The 15,793-nt window shown below is 47.6% G+C and overlaps 1 protein-coding gene across 1 annotated transcript in view; it reads right to left on the reverse strand.

Moving 5' to 3' along the window:
• Positions 1–15,793, reverse strand: part of ARAP3 (ArfGAP with RhoGAP domain, ankyrin repeat and PH domain 3) — a 49,375-nt gene that overhangs the window by 7,101 nt on the left and 26,481 nt on the right. Inside the window, exons 26-32 of the mRNA XM_084850944.1 lie at positions 15,602–15,676; positions 14,414–14,528; positions 13,461–13,589; positions 12,498–12,631; positions 9,524–9,606; positions 8,233–8,268; positions 7,065–7,128 (exon numbers count right to left, since the gene is read on the reverse strand). Of these exons, the coding sequence (XP_084707070.1) occupies positions 7,065–7,128; positions 8,233–8,268; positions 9,524–9,606; positions 12,498–12,631; positions 13,461–13,589; positions 14,414–14,528; positions 15,602–15,676 (636 nt within the window). The remainder of the gene's footprint in view (positions 1–7,064; positions 7,129–8,232; positions 8,269–9,523; positions 9,607–12,497; positions 12,632–13,460; positions 13,590–14,413; positions 14,529–15,601; positions 15,677–15,793) is intronic.

Below are 15,793 nucleotides of genomic sequence, written 5' to 3' on the forward strand. Positions count from 1 at the left end.
ATTTGGTTTCTCTTTCCTAGGTGCAGAACTTGGCATTTATCCCTATTAAATATCATTCTGTTGTTTTCTGCCCAGCGCTCCATTCTATCAAGATCCCTTTGAATTTTGTTTCTGTCTTCCAAAGTATTAGCTATCACACCCAATTTTGTGTCATCTGCAAATTTGATCAGCATTCCCTGCACCTCTTCCTCCAAGTCATTAATACAAATGTTGAAGAGCACTGGGCCCAGGACTGAGCCCTGCGGTACCCTGCTCATTACTTCTCCCCAGTTTGAGAAGATCCCATTGATAAGCACTCTTTGAGTCCGATTCTGTAGCCAACTGTGGATCCACCTGATCATTGTTTCATCTAGCCCACTTTGAGCTAGTTTGCTCATCAGGATATCATGGGGCACTTTGTCGAAAGCTTTGCTGAAGTCAAGGTATATTATGTCCACAGCATTCCCACAGTCCACAAGGGAGGTTACTTGATCAAAAAATGAGATCAGATTCGTCTGGCAGAATTTGTTCTTGACAAATCTATGTTGGCTTCGAGTAATCACTGCATTGTTTTCAAGGTGCTTCCAGATGGACTGCTTTATCATTTGCTCCAGAATTTTCCCAGGGACTGATGACAGACTGACTGGTCTGTAGTTCCCAGGTGCCTCCTTTTTACCCTTTTTGAAAATAGGGACAACATTAGCCCTCCTCCAGTCATCTGGCACTTCACCCATCCTCCATGATTTCTCAAAGAGAATAGACAGTGGTTCTGAGAGTTCTTCTGCCAGTTCCTTTATAGGGTGCAGTTCATCTGGCTCTGGAGATTTGAACTCATTCAAAGTAATTAGGTGTTCCTTGACCATATGCCTATCGATCTCAAGCTGCAATCCAGCTCCTTCAGCCTGTACTTTGCCTTTGCCAGGGGGGTCATAGACCTTCTTTTGGGAGAAGACTGAGCCAAAGTAGGAATTGAGCACCTCTGCCTTTTCTTTGTTATCTGTTATCATTTTGCCATCCTTAAATAGCTGAACCACCATTTCTTTCCGCTGTCTTTTACTATGCATGTAGCTGAAGAAAGCTTTTTTGTTGCTTTTAGCATCCCTCGTTAACCTCAGCTCATTCTCAGCTTTAGCCTTCCTGATGCCATCCCTGCAATTCCGTGCTACCTGCCTGTACTCTTCCTTTGTTGCTTGGCCTTCCTTTCACTTCCTATATGTGTCCTTTTTTTGTTTTCAGGGCATATCTAAGCTTTTTGTGAAGCCACATTGGCTTCTTCTGTTGTCTTCCACCTTTTCTTCTTGTTGGAATTGTTTGTAATTGTGCCTTGAGAATTTCCTTTATAAAAAACTCCTACCCATATTGGACTCCTTTTCTCATTAGAGTCACTTGCCATGGGATCGTACTTATCATTGTTCTGAGTTTATTAAAATCGGCTTTCCTAAAATCCAGGGTATGGGTTTGGCTACACTTGGCTTTTGCTTCCTTTAGACCCATGAACTCAAGTATAACATGGTCGCTGTCCCCCAGAGTTCCTGTAACTGCTTCTTTACCCACTAAGTCATCTCTGTTGGTTAGGATCAAGTCAAGGATAGCCAGTCCTCTAGTTCCTTCCTCTACTTTCTGTAGGAGGAAGTTATTTGCCACACAATTCAGGAATTTCCTGGAGGGGCCATGTTTTGCAGAATTTGTCTCCCAACAAATATCGGGGAAATTGAAGTCCTTCATTACTACTATGTCATGCCTCCTTGAAACACTGGCAATTTGCTTCTCAAAAGTTTCATCCTCATCTTCTCCTTGATTGGGTGGTCAGTAGTAGACTCTGACCACCATGTTCCTTTTATTCTTTGCTCCATTTATTTTGATCCAGATGCTCTCAATGGGGCTACCAAGCTCATCCTCCTGTATTTCTGTGCAGAGATATGTATTTTTAACATAGTGCAACCCCACCTCCCTTTCTGTTCCTTCTGTTCTTTTTGAACAAGTTATATCCTTCAATTGCTGTATTCCAGTCATAAGAGTCATCCCACCAAGTCTCAGTTACACCTATTAAGTCATAATTTCCCTCCTGTATTAAGAGTTCCAGTTCATTCTGTTTGTTTCCCATACTCTGGAAAAAAGGAAAGGTTCCTCCTGTGCAAGTACCGGGTCATTACTGACCCCTAGAGGGACGCTGCTTGCGCTGGCGTTTTCATGGCAGACTATCGTGGGGTGGTTTGCCATTGCCTTCCCCAGTTATGACTACCTTTCCCCCAGCAAGCTGGGTACTCATTTTACCAACCTCGGAAGGATGGAAGGCTGAGTCGATATACAGACATCGAAGACCATGTGCTTCATGGTCTGGCTTTCTTCCTACATGTTTGTGAACATTGTTATTGGGCGCTATTAAAGCTGTTCTCTCCATTGTGGTGCATTAGCCTTTGTCCATTGTTACCCCCAACTTTATGTCTCCCTTCCCCGTAGCATTCAGTTTAAAGCCCTCCTGATGAAGTTCTTCATGCTGTGGCCAAACACATTTTTCCCAGCCTTTGTGAGGTGCAACCCATCCCTTGCCAACAGTCTGTCTTTCAGGAAGTACAGCCCGTGGTCCCAGAATCCAAATCTTTCTCGTCGGCACCACCTTCATAGCCAGTCATTCACCCGGAGTATTTTTCTTTCCCTTTCTATCCCTCTTCTAACTACTGGAAGGATGGATGAGAAAACTATCTGGGCCCCAACATTCCTGAGTTTCCTTCCCAAAGCTTCAAAGTCTGACATGATTTCTTCGTAGCTCCACTTGGCGGTATCATTTGTTCCCACATGGATGAGAAGAAAGGGATACCTGTCAGTGGACTTTATGAGTGTAGGCAACCCTTCAGTCACGTCTGTAATCCGTCCTCCTGGGAGACAGCATACCTGGCGAGTCCACGGGTCTTCGCGACACACTTGGGTTTCGGTCCCAAGCAGCAAGGAGTCTCCCACTACTACTACTCTTCTCTTCTTGTTGTAGGCCTTGGTTTCATCGCCTCTCCTTGGCTGACCTTCAGCCTCTTGCTCGCTATCATGCAAATTCCCCTGTAATTCTTCCTCTGCAGGCTGTCCTCCAGTCTCATCCTCAAGTACCTGGAAACGGTTCCCTAATTCCACTTCCTCCACTGGTGCTGAGTGTCTTCTAGTTCTTCTGCTCCTGTCACCCTTTTCCAAGGAGTATCCTCTCCTTCATTTTTCCTAGCCTCAGCAGTTCCCTCTTCTGCCTCAGCTTGCTGTTGCTCTTCTAACTCCTGTACTCCCCTTCCCGCTCCTTCTCCCCATATCTGAGTCTTCCATTATCTTTTATTGATTTCACTCCTTGCTGCTTCTGCTGTTTTCACAGAGGAAACTGAAGCAGAACACAACAGGGTAATTTGATAGCTCATTATCTGCAATCTATTTAAAAACAGAACAAAGGGCATTTAGTGCAGGAGACACCTTGAATGATCACGGTTGTCATGTAAAGAACCCGCAAACTTCTGTGAAGGAGCAATCTCAATCACAGGATAAAAGCTCCGTATGAAGGAGCCCAAAGACCTGGAAAGCTGAGTCGGGTCCCAGGAGGTATAGGAGGCAAAGACCTGGAGAACAGACTGGAAGAATGGGGCAGATGGGCAATGGACTAAGGAGTGGGAACCTAAGGGAAAAGAGGATGGGGAAGAGAGGACAGGGAACTGAGGAAAAGCACGGGGGGGGGGCAACCAATGAAATGGGGATGTAGAAAAGGTTAACACGGGCAAAGGAGAAGCTCCATATTGCTGGTGCCAATAAGGCGAGAGGCTGTCTGAAGAAAGCAGCAGCAGCGGGCTGAAAAGCAGGGAACTTAAAGAGGCAAAGAGTGGTGGAAACATGGAACTGAGGAAAGGAGAACAAAAGCCCAAATAGGGTCTAGTGTATGCAAGATTGCTTTAGACACTGGAGCATTCTCAACCAGAGAGCAATTCTGCCTTGTCCAGAACCTTAAGGATGTTTACCTTTAAAAGCTGCATAAACAGGAGAATTCTGCCAGGTATGGCCTCTCTCTCAACTGTAGTATGCTGATGGGGACATTTCATTAGGTTATTTCCCCGCTCACTTTCAATGCAGCTGTTAATGGCTCAGGGTCTCTCTCAGGTCTGGACCTGGAAATTGCCTCCTTGGCTGACCTGAAAGCCTAAGGGACAGGGAAGGCCAAAGAGACAATACTGGGCAGAGGGTGGGATCTGAATTTCACAAACTGCGTTGAACTCACAGGTAAAATCCAGCATGGAGAAAGGGAAAACGTGGGGTGATCGGTGCCTGGGCTGCCCTGGACAGGCTGCCTCAGAAAGCAATGAAAGACTCACACGGTGGTGGCTCCTTTACTTTGCACTGCCACTCTTCCTCTGCGGTGGCAGCAGCGTTGTCTCTAAGAGCCATGTCTGCTGCCACTGCTGCTGTTCCCAAGAGCAAGATCAGAGGCCCAGGCCCAGCTGAAACCTTCCTCCAGGCTACAGCCCAGAGATGGGTTACAACAACGGTCGTAGGCCTCTCTTCTCTACTGACATATTGGCAGCTCTCTCCTAGGAAATGGGAGTCTTGAGGTGCTTAGTAAAAGAGACAAATGCAAAGTGCTTCTGAGCTATGCAGGTGACAAGCAGGATGCCTCTCTCAGTCAGCAGGCAGTGTGGGCTGGGGGAGGTCTGATTTAGGAATTCCAGTAAAAACAGGGACACTAAAGATAACGGGCAAGAGAGATTTAAAGTTGGGAAAAAATGTGAAAGTTGTGCAGGTATTCTGAGCTACAACATTTGTGGTAAGACAGTGAAAGTGAATTATTGTGGTTTGTGCAATATGTGGCCCTGAAAATATTACAAACTTGCAGAAAAACTTCAGTGCAAGAGTTCTGCATCTATTTCTGCATGAATTTTGTTTGCTTTCGTCAATGTGAGAAATTTCTCTCTTTTTTGCTCTTTTCTACTGCTAAAAATATCCCTTCGCTTGGACTAAGTGTGGTGAGAGTGGATATGAATGAGAATGGGGTTAATGGGGATTTTGGACTTATACACATTTAATGTTTTTGCCAAGAGCAATATACATTTCATCACTCTAAGACTTTCTATCTTTATTTTTAGGGTTTGCTGTTAGAATTTCTGATCTGTAGTAAATTGTGTATCAATTGCAGCAGGCTACTCTGGTGTATGACTCATAATGCTGCCATTTTGTGATGGGCTCCACCCCTCCCCGCCCCACTATTTTGTGACTGGTTGTGAGTGGTGGATCTACCCTGGCCAAAAAAACCACACCAGTATATCCTGCAAGCCAAAAGTCTGCCCATCCCCTGGCAAGGTTAACTGAAGATGACTGTAAATTGACTACCAAGGAGGAACACATCAAGATAATGTGCCCAGACGGCAGACTTTCTGTGAAGTATTATAGAAGTCTCAGATTAACGAGAGATTGTTTTCTCTTCTGATCTTCACTGGAACACCAGACCCAAAGATTTGGGTAAATATGGACCTTTTCAGACTCTTAGACTTGATACTTTAAATTGCAAATAATTCTAACTCTTTACTTTCTGAGGGTCTTAGAATATGTTCTGAACTTGGGACTTTGTCTCTTTTCTGAAAATGGGACTTGGAATCATTTCCAGACTTGAAGCTATCTTAGAACCAAACATGGTTAACCCATTTAATCCCGAATCTGATTAACCCTTTAAGTGTCATTATGTTTGAGATTCTAGAACTGGATAAACATTTAGAATTTGGGAGGTGCCTTGTGCCTGCTGGGGAGGGCGAGGGAAGGAGGATGGGGCAGCCATAGGAAAGATCGTAGGACTGCCGCCCCTGTCTCCACCCCTCCCCTCCCCTGGGAATGCCCCCTTCTCCCCATCTCCACATCCTGTTTTAGGAGTGCAGAGAGGCAGCCAGTGCGGTTCTCTCCACACTGGCTACGAGGAGGCAGGGAACACAGTTTTCTGGCTCGGAGCTCGGAGCCAGGAAATTAAAAAATTCTATGTTCCCCAGATGCTGTCTAGGGACACAGGATTGCTCCCTAAGTCTCAGAAACTGTTTTATTTAGACCACTTAATTTTCTCTTTTAGACTTTGGTTTATTCACTCTAGGTTCTACGTTTTACTACATAGGTGCCAAGTCTAACTCCTCATAGGCCTAGAAGAAATTACTAATGCTTTAACATTTACTAATGCTTTTAACATTCAAGTAGAGTGGAAGAAGGTCAAAAGGAAGTTAGCAAATTTTAGCATGTTTTAGTTTAGCTTTGAAACACAAGTAGAGTGCAGAAGGGTGCTGAGGAGGAGTCATATTATCTAAACAATAATTCTAGAAGCTCAGTTTGCTATCTTGCACGGTACATTTTTAGTGCCAGCTTTGTCAACTGCAATCCTTTTAGTTAATCTTAGATTTATGTTACATTCTCTTTCACTGCTAATAATATAATCATAAAGAAGCTTCTAAATTATGGTCATGTAACCACCATGCTAATTTTCTAAATTTTTTGTAATTTTCTTAAATAAAGCATTTAATTTGTTTTAATTTACTTTTGAATTTGTGGTAATGTTTGTTTGCTTGGACTTGGCTTGGTTACCAACCAGGGTCTCTTGAATCCAACTGGTATAGGTACTGAAACTAAACAGGACCAAATTAACAGGAGGGAAGCATTCCTTTTCTGGCCCTCTCATTTCGTATTTGACATTTGCTGCAGGGATACTGGGACTGATGGACCCTTCCTCCCACTGGCCATCGAAAGGGACAGCATTTTGGTCCTTTTGGTGAGAACAGGTAAAATTCTCACCTGAAGAAAGCACAGCTAAGCTTTTCCTGAGGATGGTCCATGACAGTAAGATCTCCCACAAGAAGCTCTCACCCAGTGGGTGTTCTCACCACAAAGGGAGGTCATTGCCAGATATGACGATATACAATCCAGGAAGCCTCTTTGATGGAGATGAATCATCACATCAGAGCAAAACTATCACCTCAGCATTATGGTCTGTCACACAGACATTTCATTATCACACAACTGGAAAGCAATTAAATATGCATAACTTTGGACTGAATTAAACATTGCACACTCCCGGCGCAGTGCTTCTCTTCGTTACGCACCTGGGCTTTCAGAATGCTGGTGGTCCAGTCCCATAGCTCAGACTGCCCTGTGCATGCTAAATACCTGCAGAACAGACACTGCCAATTACTGCCAGTGGTGAGGACCTTTGTCCCATCCCACTTTCTGGCTCAGTGGACAGCGGAACATCCCCCAGAGAAGCTGAAGAAGTCTGGAGTCTCCCCAAGGGAAAGACTCATGTGAAGAACTTCAGAACGGTCTGGACAGATCAGGCCAGCATTCTGCTTCTAATCCTGGCTGGCCAGACACCTCTGGAAGCTCAGGTGCTGGACACGAAGGGATAACGACCCACTGTTGTGTGTCCCCAGAATCTCAAGGATAAGTGGCCACTGAACAGGGACGTTCCCTTTAAATTTTATGGGTGCTCCCAGAGGGACGGCTCCTGGCATGTCCACTCAAAAGCCATATAATGCAGCTAGTCAGCCTTTGTCCCCCTGTTTGATACCTTGTGGTAAGAAAAATGCTGGAAGAAGGAGTGGGAAAACACTGGAGGGTTACAAATGGAAGATGATGATTTGTGAACCGCCCAGAGAGCTGCAGCCATTGAGTGGTACAGAAATGTAATAAATAGATTCATAAATGTCTGAACCCCCCATACAATTTGGTGCATAAGGCAATTGCCTCAGCTGGAAGCCCCCTATGACTCGTGAGAATGAGGACTGGGCGATTTGCATTCCCCACCCTGAACCCAACGGGGAAACCTCACACATGCCTCTCTCTCGCCACACCACAAAAGATTCCAAAAGGAGGCGGGGAACAGCGCACCATAACCGTGTCCAGGGCGTGGTGGTTGAGCATTGCTATTCCCAGTGCCCCTCCTCCCCAGTGTTGCCCGAGGGCAGAGGAGCAGTGGGGAGTAGCCAGGCAGCAACTTCACCAGTGATGGAAGCAGCCTTTGAGTAGCAGCCCTGTTAGGCTGGACTGCAGCCAACAAGCAGGTGGACAGCACGCTATCTGCCCTCCCAATAGGGCCATGGGACGGCCTTCATGGACTGTATTGCCATGTGCACAGCACAGGCAGTCCCTTGGTGATGGTTCCTTCCATCCCTCAGTGCTCGAGATGGGAAAAGCTCTGGAAGGAAGGCCACCTGAATGGTAGGGATAGCTCATCTCCCCACACCCACTAGTCAACACAGAAAGGATACTCACAGTTGCTGCTTTTCGAGGCACAGAGTAAAACCCCACCTATGGTGGAGACAAACACAGAGTAAGACAGGAATTTTAAAAAAGACCGAGGGACAAGCTAGACAGGGCTACAGCATGTGCTTGAACACACCACTGCCCAGATCACACAGGAAGAAGGGACGGGGCCTAACCTTAACAGAGCGCCCTTCCAGGTGGAGGGCGCTAGCGCTAGCAGTCAAAGGGCACTGTGTGCAGCTATTCTGTCTCTTCTTTCTTAACAGTATTTTTCTGATAAGAAAAAGGATGGAAGAAGTGGTGGAATTACATGGGAGAGCTACAAATGTTGTCTAGACCCATGTAAAATACCAGACTGGGATGTTCACTTTCTCCTGTGATATTTGATTTATGTTTGGCTTGTGGTATTAGACAGAATAGTAGTATTCATGGATTTGCGCATGATTGTTTAGAACTTAAAATTATTCTTTACGCTGATGATCTTTTATTGTTTATTTCTGAACCCCAGTTGTCTGTGCCAGCATTGATGCAGCTGATTAATACGTTCGGTCATTTGTCTAGTTATTTAATTAACTGGTCAAAATCCTAACTGATGCCGATGAGAGATTCTATATCTTGTAGAGTAGTAGCAGACTGGCAATTCTGATGGTGCCCAGATGTTATTACTCATCTTGGAATACTTATTCCCAGAGATATATCTCAAATGATGCAGTTTAATTTGACTAAATTGATTAATGAGATTTCTTGGGATTTATATAGATGGGTATCTTTAAAAATGAGTTTATGGGGTAAGGTAAATACACTTAAGATGAATACTATACCTCAGATTGTTTATGTTATACGTGGGATTCCCTTATCTATACCTAGTAAATATTTGCTGAAAATCAGTGCTTTGTTTCATAAATTGGAGGGGGATTCCTCTTCGCCAAGATTATATCTGTAAAGGATATAACTTCCAATGAAAGAAGGTGGATTTGGTTTTCATATGAATGTAGGAAACTGCCCTATACGGCGTCAGACCATTGGCCCATCTAGCCCAGTACTCCAGTCTCAGGCACATGAGTTTCTCAGCCCTGTTACTTCAGGACCTTTAACTGGGACCTTCTGCATGCCAAGAGTGTACTCTGCCACTGCCCTATGCCCCGTCCCCCTGTGTGTGGGCCTCTGGGGGCAGGGAGCACATATTAGGTTCCATATATATGCCCATAAAGGGGCGCAGTCATTGCTGAGATGGTGGCTGGGGTTGAGGCAGAGACGCAGCTCGAATGCTCTCCGTCAAGAGGATCCTGCAGTCACTTACTGTGAAGGTGGCTTCAGCTTTTTCCGAATCCCCATGTAGACCTTGGCCATGTCCAGCAGCCACTCTCGCTCTGGCTTGATGCTCTGTGCATGAGAAGAGCAAGGGCATCCTTAGTTCAAAGGCAGGAGGTGTTATTAGCATTGCCAGAATAACCCACCCCCATCTGGCCCGCAGAGGCACCCTCAGCCCCACTCCCGCCGCAAGGCGAGAGGGAATTCTTCTTAGTGCCCTCCGTGCCATCCCAACTCGGGGGGCGGGGGCCTGGCAGGCTACGTGCTTCCCCCGCCCTGCATCCTCCCCCCTGGGGGGAGGCACAGAGTAGGCGAAGCTCCCGCAACCAAGCTGCTGGCTGGAGAAGCACCCCCCCCCCCCGCCTCTCAGGGACCCGTCTCCGCTGTCAGTGGGCTTCTCTTGGCCAGGGCAGCCTATGGCAGTGCAGACAGCCCCCGACTGTTGGGTGGGGGGGTGGCGCTGATGCATGTGGGCCTTTCCTGGACTGGAGCGGCTCCAGCCTGCGCTTCGGCCATAGAGCAGATGACGTCAGGGGCGTGGCCCCACTTGGATGTCACCCACCCTGTGGGGAGCCCTCTGGCCCCCACACCAATAGTATTCATCCCCTCTGTTCCACACCGTGAAATTCCACACTGTCTTTTGGCACAAGCAGCCAAGCCGCTAACAGGGATTCAGAAAGACCCCTTCCAGCTACCAGCTCAGACGGATGGAACTCTCCCCACAAAGGTTCTGCAAATAACTGGTTTTATTCCCAAAAATGGCCTGATGTATTTCAAGCTTGATCGTTTTTTTCCAAGGGTATTTTCCTTTTTACAATAAAGCTCCATTTCAGTTCTTCCGAACTCTTCCTCTTTACTTTCCGCCTCTCTCGGTAAGCCCCTGAGCAACAACTACATTTCGCCTGTTGCAAGGAACTGGATCGGTAAGAAGCAACTGAAACATAATCCAGACAAGCAAGAGGCACTGTTGGTTGGTGCAGCTGGGCAGTTTTAGACCGTGGGCGTAATGGTCTTCCGAGCCCTTTGGACAGCCATGTGCATCACTTCGGCTCCGGAGCACTCGGCCAATGTCCCTCTCCTCCTCTGCCCCCACCACCATCCCCTGCTTCACAGCTGCTTCTACATTCCGGATACATTGAAACAGCCTTCCCAACCTGGTGCTCCCCAGAGGTGTTAGACAACAATTCCCATCATCCCAAGCCATCATGCCCAATGGCCATGCTAGGTGGTGTGATGTAGTCCTATACCTCTGGAGGGCACCAGGTTGGGGAAGGCTGTATTAGAGCAACAAAAACAAGAGCTGATTTTTTTTTGAACAGGAAATACTCTGAGCATGTGCAGTTTTGCATTCTAAATTTACTTAGACCATGGCATCATCATGACTGCACAATTAAAATGGAATTTGCTTCTGCTGCCCTGATCCTAAATACATTTACTGGGGAATAAATGCCACTTGGTTGTAGAAAAGTGTAATATATTTTAAAAGTAGAAATAATGAAAATGAGTGTCTGTACCCATGCACACGCCCAGCTGGCAAGCCCCTTGCTATGGACTATCTTAAAAAGTAAGAACAAGGGCGCTGTGCTGAGCGCTGCCATCCCTGCTGGGGCCCAGCACGCCCCTCCTGGCCTAGGTGCCAACCTCAGGCTGTTTGCTGCTTCCCCCACTCCAGTCACGATGGTGCATGATTTAGGGAAACTTAAAATGCAAAGCTGCATATGCTCAGAGGATTCCTGTTTTTTAATCAGGTTTTGTTTTTGTTGCTCTAATGCAGCCTTCCCTGACTTTCAGCCCCAAGTTCACCCCCACTGCTCCCCTTGGTGGGTGGTCCCTCTGCCTCAGGAGTGTGGCTGTAGCCTAGTTTGGATGGGGTTACACTCCCCCTGAAAGGTCAAGTTCATAGCACTGGGGTGCTCATGACCCAGGTCTGCTGTTTGAGCACCAGGTGGCATTGGTGCCTAGGAGTGCCTTTTAGCAGCTTTGGCTGGTACACCAGCTATGCCCTTTTCTGGAAAACTCAGACCTCATTACAGTAATTCATACTTTAGTCACCTCCAGGCCTGATTACTGCAATGCCCTGTACAGGGAACTTCCCTTGAAAAGTGTTCAGAAACTTTCACCATTGCAGAATGCTCCTGTTTCGGAGCTGATCGATCAGAACACAACACACTGATCTTATTTGATTTGGTTACCTATTTGTTTCTGGATTCAATTCAAGGTGCTGATTTTAACTTATAAAGCCCTTAAATGGCTTGGGATCTGGATACCTAAAAGGTCGCCTTCTCCTCTACACTGTGTTCACGGTCAGAGGCCGTGTTCTGGGTGCCTCTGCCAAATGAGGTTTGGTGGATATCTACCAGGAGCAGGGCCTTTTCAGTTGCGGTGGTGACCCTGTAGAGTGGCCTCCTCAGGAAGGCCTGCGAGGCTCAGACACTGCATGGTCTCAGGCTAAATCTGGAGTCTTTCAGCGCCTGGCTCAGAGAAACAGGCTAAACCGGTTTTAGCCTGGCCTTATTTTTGCTTTGGCTGGCGTGGTGATTGGAGCACTGGACTGGGACTGGGGAGACCCAGGTTCTGACCCCCACTCAGCTCTGAAGCTCCCTGGGTGACCTTGGGCCCGTCACCGACTCTCAGCCTAGCCTACCTCACAGGGCTGGTGTGGGGATAAAATGCGGAGGAGGACTGTGAACGCCATCTTGACTCTTGGGAAGAAAGGCACGATAGAAAGGAAATAAATATAATAATCAATTTTAAAAATATTTTGTTGTTAATTCCTGCTGCTTTCTGTTGCCTCTGTTTGTGCTGGGGGGCTTTTCTTCTTATTTTAGTTTCTTTTCTTTTTATTGATTTGTTGTAAAACTCTTTTAATGTAGTATTTTGTAAGCTGCATTGGGCTGTTTTTTACAAGATTAGGTGAGATACGAACATTTAAAATAAATAAATACATGAGTTGGTTGCAATACCCGTTTCTCTTTCAGCAAAAGCAACTTGTGGTCCTTGATGACAAAGTAGCGTTCCTGAAACTTGCTCCCCAGGAGCTTGGGCAACTCCTCACGGCACTTCAGCAGACCACACTTTGGGCTCTCACGCCTAGCGCCTGCAAGGAAACAAGGGCATGGGGTGTGTGTGTGCGAGAGAGCTTTACAACGAACAAGGTGCTGTACTGGGCAGAGGAGTTCTGGAGACAGCAGTAGGGGCTGACAACAGACAAGCCTCAGCCCCAGCCTCCAGGTTCTAGGTGCATCTGAACCCACGAAGCAGCCATCTGCTGAGTTAGACCCTTGGCCCATCTGGCCCAGCACTCCCTGCTCTGACCGACACTCTGGCAGCACCTACTCCAGGGCCTTAGGCAGAGGATGAACCCGCATGCTCCGTTAAATACGCAGCGTGCAGCTCGCTCTCACCTCGGTTGTTCTATCCAAGTAAGCGTGTAGGCTCCTGATCGGGACTGGCGCAACCACATGCAGGGCAGGGAGGTTCGAGCCCTGCCCACGTTGGCCCCAGCCCTGCCCCCACAGGAATGCCACTCCCAAGAGCTTGCCCACGGCACGTGTAGCCTTTGGCCGCAGAAGGGATCCCACCTGTGTTAACTGGCGATAACAGGGACTGAACCCGAGATCTTCTGAGTGCAGAGCATCTGCTCGAACACTGAGCTGTGGCTCCTCCATAAAATACGCACATAGACTTGGCCATTATGTTATGAACATAGGATTCTGCCTTATTCTGAATCAAACCAATGGCCCATTTAGTCCGGGATTGTCTCCTCTGGCTGGCATCGACTCTCCAGAGTGTCAGGCAGAAATCCTCTCTCAGCCCTGTGGCCCTAGCCGTGAGTCCCAGACTCTACCACTGCATGGACAAGAGGAAAAGCTGGGCAGCGGGCTGTCTTGCTCGTTTCGGAGGCATCGAAGGGCAGGCCTACTCACCTGTGAAAAGGCAGCCGCCTTCCTGGATGGGCACCTTTTTCACTAGCAAATAGGCAGAGCTGGGCTTGGATAGCTTACACCATTGTAGGGCCTGCTCAAGAACCTTTTCCTTGGGATGAAGGGGGCGCTCTGAAAAATGAGGGCAGAAGGCAGTCAGAGTCCAGTATGTGCCCATCTTCAGCTGTTGGGAGATAGGGAGGCATCCAGGAAACTGTGTCAAGGATGCATTACACTTTGGGTGGTGAATGCGTGCATGAAGACCCCAGGAAGATATTCTATATTTCACAGAATCATCACATCTTTGAGTTGGGGGGTCTTGGAGGTCATCTAGTCCAACTCCTCACTCAATTCAGGATCTGAATTGCAACTGCCATATCCCAGGCAGATGGCCATCCAGCCTCTTCTTAAATACCTCCAGCGAAGAAGAGCCCCCTGCCCCCTGAGGCAGTCTGTTGAACAGTTTGTGCCATCAGGAAGTTTCTCCTCACTTTTAGCCAAAATCTGCTTCCCTGCAATGTCCATCACTTGGTTCTAGTCCTGCCCTTGCAAGCAACAGAGAACAATTCTGCTCAGTCTTCTACATGACGGCCCTTTGGATATTTGAAGATAGCTATCATGTCTCCCCTTAATCTTCTCTTCTCCAGGCTAATCATACCCACCTCTTTCAACCATTCCTCTCAGGACTTGGTTTCCAGGCCCCTCACCAATCCCAGTCACCCTAATCTGTACACACTTCAATTCGCCAATGCCTCTCTTAAATGGTGGTGCCCAAAACTGGACACAACGCTCCGGGTGTTTAATTTTGTTGGCTGCTTTGTGGGTTGTTTTGAATAAGAAAAGGTGTGCCATAAGCAAATAAAGCATACGCCTTAGACACATGGGCTCTGAAATACTGCTGCAGCCCTGCTCCCACACAGGCGCAGCAGGAAGGAAGGTGCCGCCCCATCACTCACCGAGCTCGCCATTCTCCAGGACCTCAAAGGTCAGCCAAATGTCTAGACTGGCTGCCACGCCCTGCATTTCCAGCACCTGGTTCGTCAGTTCTTCTGCTCTCATGATAGGGGACACCTGATTGGCAAGCAGAGGTCAGGATCAGCCAACCCACAGCCCAGCAGGCTGATGTTGGCCAAGCCAAGATGCTGAGTCTGACATCAGAAGACTGTATGCCATGTCCTGCTGTCCACTGAGACACTTCAGAATGGAGCTGGGAACGAGTCAAGAGGAAAGCAAGAGCATTCCCATGTCTCAATGACAGCTGCGAGTCCCTTCCCTTCCCTCCACCCAGGGATGGCACAGGGGCTCTGGCTGTGCTAAGGGATCTGCTCACACAAGCCAACTCCCTTCGGGCTGATCTCTCTTCCTGAAAAAAGGCCAGATGTCTTCAGGCGTCTCTACATTAAGCAGCGCCCCTCCCCCCCAGCCTGCATCCTTTCTGGGGCTTTCTGCTTTCGCTTTCTTTGTGGGACTAGGATGGACTTCTTTATCCAGCAGACACATGGTGGTTTGAATCAAGGGAGTGCCTCCCTCCCTCCCTGGCATGTGTGCAAACGAGTTGGAGCTGGGGGAGTCTTGCTTTCCTCACTTGCGTTGTATTGTTTCCTCGCAGCCCTAGGCACACTTACTTGGGAGTAAGCCCCACTGAAGTCAATGGGGCTTACTTCTGAGTAGACATGAGATCATGCTGTAAGTCTGCAACCCTCAGCACACGTACTTGGGAGTAAGCCCCACTGAACTTAATGGGGTGCTCTGAATCAACAGAGGACGTTGCTTCTGACCTTGGTGGGGTGGGGGATCAGATCTGTCTCCTTTTGTTGCAAGGAGGCATTTTACTATCTTCTCCCTCCAATTGGCGATCGAGAGACACGTGATTTGAATCAAGGAAAGTCCTTCCTCGGCAAGTTCATGGCGCTAAGCCAGCATTACACACTGCTGATATGGCACCATTAACTTATATTACTAGTTTATCTCCAATCTTTTTGAAAGTGCAATAAAGGGAAAAGTGTGAGATGTCCTGGAGGTTGACAGCGTCATGTAAAGGACCCGCAAACTTCCATGCAATAAATCGCTCATGTAGAGACACTCTTCCTCTCACATAACCAAGTGATGCCAAGGGGCAGTGGCTGCTGAGAGGCCTTGCTCACCTTAAGAGTGACACAACAGTCAGGATTCTTCTGCTCCAGGTAAACTTCCAGGATGATATCACCAGCCTGTGAGAGCTGTAGGGAGAAAGGCAAGGGAGCAATGAATGGCGGAAAAAAGCAGAAAGAGCTGTAGTGGGCAAGAGTAGGAATGTACTGGACAATACTGGGAACAGCTGAGCAGCACCCATCAGC

This window comes from Heloderma suspectum, chromosome 4, assembly GCF_057233095.1.
Source record: "Heloderma suspectum isolate Gila_16-S chromosome 4, 16-S_ref, whole genome shotgun sequence".
Classification (NCBI taxonomy): Eukaryota; Metazoa; Chordata; class Lepidosauria; order Squamata; family Helodermatidae; genus Heloderma; species Heloderma suspectum.